Source organism: Pleurodeles waltl, chromosome 6, assembly GCF_031143425.1.
Source record: "Pleurodeles waltl isolate 20211129_DDA chromosome 6, aPleWal1.hap1.20221129, whole genome shotgun sequence".
NCBI lineage: Eukaryota > Metazoa > Chordata > Amphibia > Caudata > Salamandridae > Pleurodeles > Pleurodeles waltl.
In genome coordinates, this window is record NC_090445.1 from 139,445,063 (window position 1) to 139,457,194 (window position 12,132).

The 12,132-nt window shown below is 44.7% G+C and overlaps 1 protein-coding gene across 5 annotated transcripts in view; it reads right to left on the minus strand.

Moving 5' to 3' along the window:
• Positions 1-3,646: 3,646 nt before the first annotated feature.
• SMARCE1 (SWI/SNF related BAF chromatin remodeling complex subunit E1) overlaps positions 3,647-12,132 on the minus strand; it is an 85,195-nt gene continuing 76,709 nt past the window's right edge. For all 5 annotated transcript variants that reach the window (XM_069237604.1, XM_069237607.1, XM_069237605.1 and 2 more), the window contains 2 exons: positions 6,978-7,266; positions 3,647-4,745 (listed from right to left, as the gene is read on the minus strand). In XM_069237604.1, the coding sequence (XP_069093705.1) occupies positions 4,495-4,745; positions 6,978-7,266 (540 nt within the window). In that variant the 3' untranslated portion in view covers positions 3,647-4,494. The remainder of the gene's footprint in view (positions 4,746-6,977; positions 7,267-12,132) is intronic.

A 12,132-nucleotide genomic window follows, 5' to 3' on the forward strand; every position in this document is an offset into this window, starting at 1 on the left:
GTGGCTTCCTAAATGCGCCTCTGACTTGTGGGGAGTAGAGCGCGCCCATGGCTTTGGCCGTGTCCTTATCTTTTTTCAACTTTTCGATTGCTGTGTCCACTTCCGGCCCAAACAATTGTTCTTGGTTAAATGGCATGTTCAACACCGCTTGTTGGATTTCTGGCTTGAATCCAGAGTTTCTTAACCATGCATGCCTGCGAATGGTTACTGCAGTGTTGACCGTTCGTGCTGCCGTGTCTGCCGAGTCTAGTGCGGACCTTATTTGGTTGTTGGATATTGCCTGTCCTTCTTCCACAACCTGCTGGGCGAATTTTTGGTGTTCTTTGGGCAAGTGTTGTATAATGTGTTGCATCTCGTCCCAGTGTGCCCTGTCGTAGCGAGCAAGTAGGGCTTGCGAATTAGCGATCCGCCATTGATTGGCTGCCTGTGCTGCCACTCGTTTACCCGCTGCGTCAAACTTTCTACTCTCTTTGTCAGGCGGTGGTGCGTCTCCTGACGACTGAGAGTTTGCTCTCTTTCTTGGTGCTCCTACAACCACCGAGTCTGGTGTAAGTTTTTGTGTTATGAACACAGGATCCGTTGGGGGAGGCTTGTACTTCTTCTCCACCCTAGGCGTGATAGCCCTTCCTTTAACTGGCTCCTGGAATACTTGTTTTGCGTGTTTGAGCATACCCGGGAGCATTGGCAGACTCTGGTAGGAAGCGTGGGTGGATGCCAAGGTGTTGAACAGGAAATCATCCTCTATTGGCTCAGAATGCATTGCTACGTTGTGGGACGTAGCTGCCCTGGATAGTACCTGTGTAGATGCAGTACTATCCTCTGGAGGTGACGGTTTTGTTGGGTAACAATCCGGACTGTTATCTGATACTGGTGTGTCATATAAGTCCCATGCATCAGCATCATCTTGAGTCATCCCTGTATGTGTGGGTGACTGCATTGGAGGTGTTCCCACTGGAGACAGTTGTGGTGAGTGTGGTGGTGAAGGATGTGGTGAAAACCTTGGTGGTGGGGATTTTTCCCTAGCCACCTTCGTCTTCGGCTGCATTTCTGTCTCCTGAAATGCCAGTTTTCTTTTGGTCTTAATTGGAGGGAGAGTTAGTATTTTTCCTGTCTCTTTCTGGATATGCAACCTCCTCTGTGTATGGTCCGGTTCGTCCATACTTATGTCCTGCTCAAACCTATGTTTTTCTTTCATTTGGCTGGAAAGTCCTTGCTCTTCTGTGTAAGAGCTTCTTTTCGGCTCCGAAGCCGCTTTTTTCAGTACCGATGTTTCCGAAAATGTATTTTTCGGTTCTGATGCTGCTTTTCTCACTTTGGGTGAGTCGAACTCTGTGTCGAGATCGTTCGGTGCCGGAATCTCGACCGGAGTCGGAAGTCTTCGGCAAATTGGCCTTTTTCGGTGCTGATGTTTGGTCACCTTCTTTTCGATGGGTTAAGCCATGGCCTTCTGGCGGTGGCGTCCCCTTGGCCTTGAAAACCTTTGTGTGAGTTTTGGACGGGGCAGGTTTACTCACTGTTCGCTGCACCGTCGAGGTTCGGCCACTTTCGGATTCGTCCGAGTCCGATCCCTGGTTGGAAATTCTTTCCTCCTCTCCGATGTCGAGTTGCTCTCTCGGTGTCGACGCCATTTGTAGTCTTCTCGCTCGATCACGTAGGGTCTTTTTAGATTGAAACGCTCGACAAGCCTCGCAAGTATCCTCTCTGTGTCCTGGTGATAAACACAGATTACAGACCAGGTGCTGGTCTGTATAGGGATACTTGGAATGGCACTTCGGACAGAAGCAGAAGGGGGTCCGGTCCATTAGTCTTTGACGATGGATGTGGTCGGGCCGACCAGGCCCCGCTGAAGAACGGAGGCCCCGAAGGGCCGCCGGAGCGATCCTGCTGTCAGTGCCGATAGAATAACACTAACCTGGTACCGAACGAGAACAATACCGTCGAATTTTCGATATTTAGCTAACTTTCCCGATTTGAAATACGGAGCGAAGAAGAACACGTCTGAACTCGATGGCGGAAAGAAAACAATCTAAGATGGAGTCGACACCCATGCGCAATGGAGCCGAAAGGGAGGAGTCCCTCGGTCTCGTGACTCGAAAAGACTTCTTCGAAGAAATACAACTTTTAACACTCCGAGCCCAACACTATATGGCAGGATAATGCACAGCATGTGTATCTGCAGCTACACATGCCATCGAACATATAGATATATATATATATATCTCAACACACACACACACACACACACACACACTCACTGATGTTTAATGATGCATTGGAGAGAATGATGGGTTTGTGATGTAATTTGGAAATTATTGTTGCATTATGATAAAATAAAGTACGAGAAATGAAAAAAATAAACCAATTAATGGGGTCAGTTTGAAATTTGTGATTGTATTTAAGGAATACAAGTGGACAGGAATACCTTTATTTTAGTCAGTTTACTTCGCCCCATATGAAGCTTTCGGAGGTGCCCTTCTGTTTCTGTCTGAAATTGTGTGTGCTTGGACGGATGACAATCATTCCAAGTCTGTTGCCCACCTCCTGCTGAAACCTATTGAGGATAGGTATTCCTCGATGTTGAGTGCAGCAGGCTTCGGCACAGAAGATTGCTTTGGTGGCTTGGTCTACTTAAAATAGAAGCCAGTTGAGGATCCTGGGCTTTGGCTGAGTCTCGCCTTGGGTCTGAGGCCTTGGCTCTGTGTCGATGAGTACTTGAAAGGAAGTGGCACACCTGAAGGTGGCAGCATTTTAGGCACCAGACTCAATTCCCCTCCACGATGGGAGGTGCATGTCTATGACGTGCAGCAGCTTATGAGAGATGGCAGGGGCATCAACAGTACTCATGCTTGGCATGGTCTTCAAGCATTGACCAGAGCCAAAGTGGGTCCATCAGAGGCAATGTATTAGGGACCGCACTGGTATGCCAAAAGCTCTGGCAGGTAGCCCAATGCTGCCTCTACTTCTTTGGCACCCAATGGATCAGCCTGACTTAAAATGTCAGGTATCTCTGAAGACGACTGGGCTATCCTGCTGTGTGCTTTTTGTTGGGCTCGGCATAAGGTCATTATGCTGTGAAAAGCAGAGCAATTGTTGCAGCAGCATTTGGCATGCTCCTGCGAGAGATACAAGTTACAGACAAGGTGGAAGTCGGCCCAGGGATATTTAGGGTGGCACTTATGGCATCTCTTACAGGGTGTTCGTTCCATTACCTCGCAGCGTCGCAATTCTCTGAAGAGTGTCCAGAGCAGGTTGTAGCCTGGTCGCTCGTCGCAGATGGGATCAAAGAATGGAACAGGTGCAACAGCTAAGAGTCTTCTTGCTATAGGATGGAAGAGAGTGGACTCAAGGCCGCAGTGGGACCAGACAGACAAACTCGTTGAGACCAGGAGCACACTGGATCACGTTCAAACACAATGGCAGAGAGAAGGATTTTAACAATAGAGTCTATGACCATGTGCATCTTTAACATCTCATGGCTCAAAAGAGTTCTTTGAAGAAAAAATAACCTGCAACATCTGAGCCCAACACTAGATGGCAGAAGTATGCAGAGCTGCACATGCTACGAAATGTATTACCAGACTTTCTCCATCAAAAAGTCAGCAATGACATGAGAGTTCAGTTGTTTAACACAAACACAAATTCAGCCTTGAGCTAAACGGGTTTCTTTATTAAAACCTTAGGTTATCTGTAAAATAAAAAAAAGTTGTACAACAACACAATGTCAATTTGTTAGTAAAAAAAAAAAGCCACTGGCTTTGAAGTGCACAAGCTATTTTCCAGTGGCTTCACTTGAAAAAGGAATGTCCCAATGTGGAGGGAAGTACAGTGTTCATAAAGACGGGCACAGTACAGAGATGAAACAGGCCATCCAATCTTAACAGAAGTTCTGCCATTTCCTACCAGAGAAAAAAATTAAGTTACTATTGGGAGAGCTCAATTTATGTTTGCCTTTAAGCAAACATGGCTGTGCTGCTGAGGATTTCACTGTAAAGAATTAAGTTAACTCTAAGAGTAATGACTTAAACGCAGCAATATCAAATGAGAACAAGATTGCATAATTAGAACCAAATAGGTTCTGACAACGCATTCAAAGCGGAAAATCACAGTATTAAATACAGAGACTAACACGTATCCATCACCGTCCTCTGGAGAGGGGAAGGAAGCACCGTCAGTCAGGACAAAATGTAACTTTTGGAAATTTTAGAAACCAGAATGTGCCGAACACAAAAGACAATAAAATACAGCTTGAACGAAATACAGTTAAGATTCTTTTACTTCTCTTTCTATTCCGAGTTAATAAACCAAACCAAAGACAATATTTAGATTGGTGAGGTATATATTAACATTATCTGTACTAAGATGGCAAAACCTCAACACTTATCTGGTCACAGTCTGCGGATTTCAGTACAGCTACCAAGTTAATGCAAACTGTCACTATACAGACAGGAAATGCAACAACTATTGCTGTACACAAAACAAAGCTACATCCAGGTTTTATTCCTTTTTCTCCTCATCCTCCAGAGCAGGCTCGGTTGGTGTTTCTTCCACTGTCACACTAGTACTCTCTGACCCAGTGTTGCTGTCACTGGTCCCTTCGTCCAAGGTGCTGTCCACTGCTTCCTGCCCACTCTCTTTGTCCTCTGGAATAGAGGCTTCCTCTTCACCATTCTGGTGGCTTTCAACAGATTCTTCTGGGAGGGGAGGAGGTGGTGGAGGGGGAGGTGGTGCTGTTACAGGTGCTTGGTCTAGAAAAAGCAAACATTAAATGTAAGACTGGATAAGTAGGTCACTGCTCCCCCAGAGTTTGGTACACACCCACCTAGTAATGGCGAGGACGTGGTCAGTCCCAACCTTAACCACTTCCTGTGGTCATAATGCACTACTGTAATGAGCGCTGCTCAACCACTGGGAATCAAAAGAGTAGCTCCACCAGCTGCCAATTTTGGAGGTATCTGAAGAGGTAGCAGCACCAGAATGAATGCCTTTTCTACATGATACCAGTTATGGAGTCTATGATGGCTTGCTTCTGTAAAAGTCTATCTCGCATTACACATTTAGAAATTGCTTGATACATATTGCATGCACTTCTCCGTTGTATTTTATTAAGTCCTATAAATGAATCCTCTCCTGAAAGGGTTTTAAGATATTTGAATTAACCGTACTATCATAATGGGATTTTATGCTACAAACCAGTGCATCTGTACTAGTGAGATAAAGGGAGAAATATAAATGTTCAGAGTTATGCAAATCTGAAGTTAGTGGTAATTAACCAGCAAAATTGTATTCAGTTTAATAGATCTTGAAAGGATGACAGGCTGAGTCACTTTACATGGGTTTGACACCTGCAGCAAGTCCCAACCCTATTACAGATCAGATGTTTAATCCATTCTTTGCAAAGGTCTGTGTGTTTACTTTTTTATATAAGGTTATCATTATTATGTGGACCTAACCCCAGGCAAGTAAGGAGAGCAGTAGTAGGGCACATGACAAAGAAGTGAGGGATTACGTTTCGCAGTTGTTTACAACCTCACTATTATGGGGAGTGACGTAATTTTGTCATTTATCGATTTTGCAAAAAGGATGCTGCACATATACAAATGTTACACAAATTGCACCAATATACAAAGCTTTATATAAGGAGCGAGTTGGCAGGGCACGCTTCTGAGTGAGAGCTAGAGGTTTTTTCCCCCCCAATAGAAGAGGGAATGTTCAGACATAAAGCAATGTCAACAAAGTGCAGTATGATACAAGCTAATGTAGTGAAGTGGCATTAACTATTGAATACAGCAAGTAATAGACAATAGTTGTACTGACTTGCAGTTTCTTTTTAAGTGCTTCTGAAGCATTTGAGCTGGATAAAGACCACACCAAAGGATATATCCAGCAGTCAAATGAAAATTACTCTTGAGGAGCAAGAAGGTAAACCAAGCTTGTCAACAGATATAAATTAGTGGATATGAGTGTTAGAAAGCACAGTCAAAATGATGAACCAAACATTGTTCTCTTTCTCTCTTAGTATTGTTTACTACTTGGAAAAACACCACATCTAATCGTTGTCTTTGAAGGGATGATAAATTAGATGATTCTTCTTAGAAGACACGGATGGTTCCTTATCTACAGAATAACATACCAATCATTAAATTGGTGAAGATGGGAGCTGGTTAAAATGAGGCACAGTGCTGCAGCGCATGCACCAACTTTTACAAACCCCTAGTGTGTTAAGATTATTATTTTTTTAAAGGAAAAAAAACTAATAAAAACTAAAATTGACACTACACAGACTTTAGTGTCCCCTACGATCAAGTTAGTCACCATCAAACAACCATTTAATCATATGAAACATGTTAAGAACTTTGTTGGAATCTTGTCCAGTTAAAAAAAAAAAAAAAAAATTCACAAAAGCCTTTTGTTGCTTCAGACAAAGAGTTTCCCCATTTCATACTGGAAGTGATAAACGATTAGCTGAACCTTTTTAAACAAGTACCTTATACAGATGTACCTTACATTTGAATGCCACACTGGAAGTTAAAAGCAGAACACATTCATGAATTACCTAATGGCAGAAAGGCTCACTGGGACTAGCTAGCTATGGAGTGCAAATTAAAACATGGTTGGTTCATTCAGTCATACAGCAGAGTCAATCACATTGCTGGATTATGTGATTTAAATTAATTGTAAAAACAACAAGGTGATGGACAATGCCTGAAATAATCTCAGCCGCTGGCAATCGCACGGACAGCATCCCAATCCATTGTGTTTTTTGCCCACCACGCCACCTCAGATTGGATCCAGCTATATGCAAATCAGCCTTGACCCTACTCCTCATGGGAACAAGCCAGGCCAGGTCCTTTCTGAACTGGAACACAAGCAACTTAGGCCTGGTTTTCCCCCTAGTTCAGGCTCTTCAACCAGGTATAGCTCGGTTCCATTCCAGAGACTTATTTGGCATATATGAATTCTAGTTTATGGTTGCTTACCAGTCTCCATGGGCAAGTTCTCCTCAGCCTCCTCTGTCTTTTCCTCGGCTTTGGCAGCTGAGGCAGCTGCTGCTGCTGCTGCTGCTGCCGCCTCTTCTTCAGCAGCAGTAGCTGCTGCTGCTGCTGCTGCTGCAGCAGCAGCAGCCGCTGCAGCAGCAATCTTGTTACGCTCTGCTTGCTCTGCTGCTTCCTTCTCTTTTTCTTCCTGACGTTTTCGGGCCTGCTCTTCAGCTTGAGCAATCTCTGCTGCAATTTTCTCCATGTCCACTTCAACCTTCAAAGCACACAACTAGAAATAAAGATAGGCTGGTCAGGATTAAATCAAATGGTAACATGTTAACAGCTGGCTGAAAGCACCAACATTATGCAAAATGGACTGTATCACTATAGTATGTAAAATACGGACATAATGGTTGAGGCCGATTTCACTAGATGGCAATGCTCCAGTCGACAATCTGTATTCTTCAGACACTCTATACATTAGGCTAGTCGTATTTTTTCAATTTTGTGATCCTATACAGTTAGGTAAACCCAACGTGTAAGGAAATGCCTCCTTGGCATGGTTACCCCCTGACATTTTGCCTTTGCTGATGCTATGTTTTGAATTGAAAGTGTGCTGAGGCCTGCTAACCAGGCCCCAGCACCAGTGTTCTTTCCCTAACCTGTACTTTTGATTCCACAATTGGCACACCCTGGCATCCAGATAAGTCCCTTGTAAGTGGTACCCCTGGTACCAAGGGCCCTGATGCCAAGGAAGGTCTCTAAGGGCTGCAGCATGTCTTATGCCACCCTGGAGACCCCTCCCTCAGCACAGACACACTGCTTGCCAGCTTGTGTGTGCTGGTGAGAACAAAACGAGTAAGTCGACATGGCACTCCCCTCAGGGTGCCATGCCAGCCTCTCACTGCCTATGCAGGTATAGATAAGTCACCCCTCTAGTAGGCCTTACAGCCCTAAGGCAGGGTGCACTATACCATAGGTGAGGGCACCAGTGCATGAGCACTGTGCCCCTACAGTGTCTAAGCAATACCTTAGACATTGTAAGTGCAGGGTAGCCATAAGAGTATATGGTCTGGGAGTCTGTTTTACACGAACTCCACAACACCATAATGGCTACACTGAAAACTGGGAAGTTTGGTATCAAACTTCTCAGCACAATAAATGCACACTGATGCCAGTGTACATTTTATTGTAAACTACACCCCAGAGGGCACCTTAGAGGTGCCCCCTGAAACCTTAACCGACTATCTGTGTAGGCTGACTGGTTCCAGCAGCCTGCCACACTAGAGACATGTTGCTGGCCCCATGGGGAGAGTGCCTTTGTCACTCTGAGGCCAGTAACAAAGCCTGCACTGGGTGGAGATGCTAACACCTCCCCCAGGCAGGAGCTGTAACACCTGGCGGTGAGCCTCAAAGGCTCACCCCTTTGTCACAGCACCGCAGGACACTCCAGCTTAGTGGAGTTGCCCGCCCCCTCCGGCCACGGCCCCCACTTTTGGCGGCAAGGCTGGAGGAAACAAAGAAAACAACAAGGAGGAGTCACTGGCCAGTCAGGACAGCCCCTAAGGTGTCCTGAGCTGAGGTAACTCTAACTTTTAGAAATCCTCCATCTTGCAGATGGAGGATTCCCCCAATAGGATTAGGGATGTGACCCCCTCCCCTTGGGAGGAGGCACAAAGAGGGTGTACCCACCCTCGGGGCTAGTAGCCATTGGCTACTAACCCCCCAGACCTAAACACGCCCTTAAATTTAGTATTTAAGGGCTCCCCTGAACCTAAAACTTTAGATTCCTGAAACTACAAGAAGAAGAGGACTGCTGAGCTGAAAAACCCCTGCAGAGGAAGAACAGAAGACACCAACTGCTTTGGCTCCAGACTTACCGGCCTGTCTCCTGCCTTCCAAAGAAACCTGCTGCAGCGACGCTTTCCAAGGGACCAGCGACCTCTGAATCCTCTGAGGACTGCCCTGCTTCGAGAAAGACAAGAAACTCCCGAGGACAGCGGCCCTGCTCCAAAAGAACTGCAACTTTGTTTCAAGTAGCAGATTTAAAGACCCCTGCAACTCCCCGCAAGAAGCGGGAGACTTGCAACACTGCACCCGGCGACCCCGACTCGACTGGTGGAGAAACAACGCTTCAGGGAGGACCCTCCGGCGACTCTACGACTGTGAGTAACCAAAGTTGTCCCCCCTGAGCCCCCACAGCGACGCCTGCAGAGGGAATCCCGAGGCTCCCCCTGACCGCGACTGCCTGAACTCCATTTCCCGACGGCTGGAAAGGACTCTGCACCCGCAGCCCCCAGCCCCTAAAGAAACGGAACTCCTGTGCAGGAGTGACCCCCAGGAGGCCCTCTCCCTTGCCCAGGTGGTGGCTACCCCGAGGAGCCCCCCCCCCCTTGCCTGCCTGCAACGCTGAAGAGATCCCTTGATCTCTCATAGGAAACCATTGAAAACCCGACGCGTGTTTGCACACTGCACCCGGCCGCCCCCGCGCTGCTGAGGGTGTACCTTTTGTGCTGACTTGTGTCCCCCCCGGTGCCCTACAAAACCTCCCTGGTCTGCCCTCCGAAGACGCGGATACTTACCTGCTGGCAGACTGGAACCGGGGCACCCCCTTCTCTCCATTGAAGCCTATGTGTTTTGGGCACCTCTTTGACCTTTGCACCTGACCGGCCCTGAGCTGCTGGTGTGATAACTTTGGGGTTGCTCTGAACCCCCAACGGTGGGCTACCTTGGACCAAAAACAAACCTGTAAGTGACTTACTTACCTGTTAAAACTAACATTACTTTACCTCCCCCAGGAACTGTGAAAATTGCACTAAGTGTCCACTTTTAAAACAGCTTATTGTGTTTTATGTAAAAAGTATACATGCTAATGAAATGATTCAAAGTTCCTAAAGTACTTACCTGCAATACCTTTCAAATGAGATATTACATGTAAAATTTGAACCTGTGGTTCTTAAAATAAACTAGGAAAAGATATTTTTCTATAACAAAACCTATTGGCTGGATTTGTCTCTGAGTGTGTGTTCCTCATTTATTGCCTGTGTGTATGTACAACAAATGCTTAACACTACTCCTTTGATAAGCCTACTGCTCGACCACACTACCACAAAATAGAGCATTAGTATTCTCTCTTTTTGCCACTATCTTACCTCTAAGGGGAACCCTTGGACTCTGTGCATACTATTCCTTACTTTGAAATAGTGCATACAGAGCCAACTTCCTACACAAGGTACTAGTTTTCTAAATGAGTAGTTGGTAGACTAGTTTTCAAAAACTCAACTTTGCTAGAAGTTTAAGAATACTTTTAGTGAAAACCGTAAGAAACACAACATACCCGAAACTTGAGTTCTGGTTTTAAACCCAAAATTTCTACAAAGGTCTGAAAGCAATCCTTTACTCCTTTTTGACCCGTAAAAAGGGCATAAGGATTGCTTGCTGTTTCCATGGCAGCGTGGACAGTGATTTTTTTTTTATTTTTTTAAACAAACTATCTTCCTGGAAAGTGCGAAAATCATTTAAGATAATTTTATAACAGGCTAAAGATCTTTAACATAGGCTTAGTCAAGACAAATAAGTGTAGGCACCCCCCCCCCCCCCCCACCAAGAAGTTTGCATTTCCAAAAATAAAAACGGCTGTGATGTTCATGTTCCCACATTTCAGGGTCATGCATTTACTGGATATTCAAGCTCTGGAGACTTCGTGACGAGGGCTACTGGAATTATGCAATTCTCCGGTCGCACTTTCAATATAATTGTGGATTTAAGGCTTTTGCCACATAATCCATCATCTGCTGCAGAATTTGCTGATTTTACTCAAAGAAAAAAATGGTTTGTACTCAAATGGATAAAAACTTACTACAAATCCTGCAATACGAGCTGCTGTGCAGTGAAAGCCCCTTCGCAAATGTTGAATGGTCACCTTTTAATTGCTTAGAGCTGTATTTGAGTGTTTAACTATATGGTCCTCCACTGCCGCATTATTTCAGCGGTTCTGTTCATAACTACCAAGTCATGCATAGTTACTTAACTGACTAATAAAAAAACTGAAGAACTGCAGTTTCAAACAAAAGAACAATGATCTAAATGTATCGGTAAGTAGTTTCTCACGGGTAACAGCCATACATTTTACAATTGTGGACTGTACAAAATGTAAAGATTTAAACAAAACAAGGCAGATTTTGTAATGCCACAAATGCAGTATTTCAGAAATAATGATCACAACTGCTATTACCACTTGTAAACACTTGTATGTGATTCTAATGGAAAACTGATTTAAGGAAACCTATACTGGGGAACCTTTCTCCATAAATCTGTTTCCGGAAATATTTTTCCCCAATGAATAGCATTTCCATGATGTTTTATTCAACCACAAACTCCATTCAAGTTTTATTCCCATGATAAACTGGAGCAAACTCCCCTACCCCATCCCCTTCACTCTTCATCCCTTATCTTCCTCATTTATGTATTATTCTTCATCTTAGTTCCTGATCCATGTATTTCCCCAGCTCGATTCCTGCCCATGTCCACCTGTATGTCTTTCAATAACCTAGGCCCTCTACCTACCTCTAACCCTGGAACTACTCTAGTACCCACTGCCTATACCCAATACTCACATCTATACACTGAAATGTCCATCTCTGCTTAAAGTTAGGCCCTAAACCATAGTTCTACAACTCCTATCTGAGCACACTCTAGTCACTCGATTCTGCCATATAACTTTGTATAGTATCCCTACCTAAACCCAATCTTTGATCCTACACCTACCTATCCTGTACTACATCTACCACAACCTATTTCATGCTGTACTTATTTTAATACCCCATTACCTCTGCTCTCCATCTGTACTCCTACTTAATTGTAATTGTAATCGTATTTATATAGCGCTTACTACCCCTGACGAGGCGTCAAAGCGCTTTTCGATGAGTAGCACGCTACTCCGGTACCCAACAAGAATTAGTGATGGATTAGTATAATTTAATAAGGAGTACAGTTTTAGTATTATTATGAGTTAATTTGAGTTGCAGATATGAGAGTTTGTTAGTTAGATTGACTGGAGTAATGGAGGGGTGGAGGAGGCAAGAAATCCAGAAGTGTTAATTGGGAGTTTATCCTTCATTTACTCAATCCAAAGGCTTGAGATGAATAATAGGGG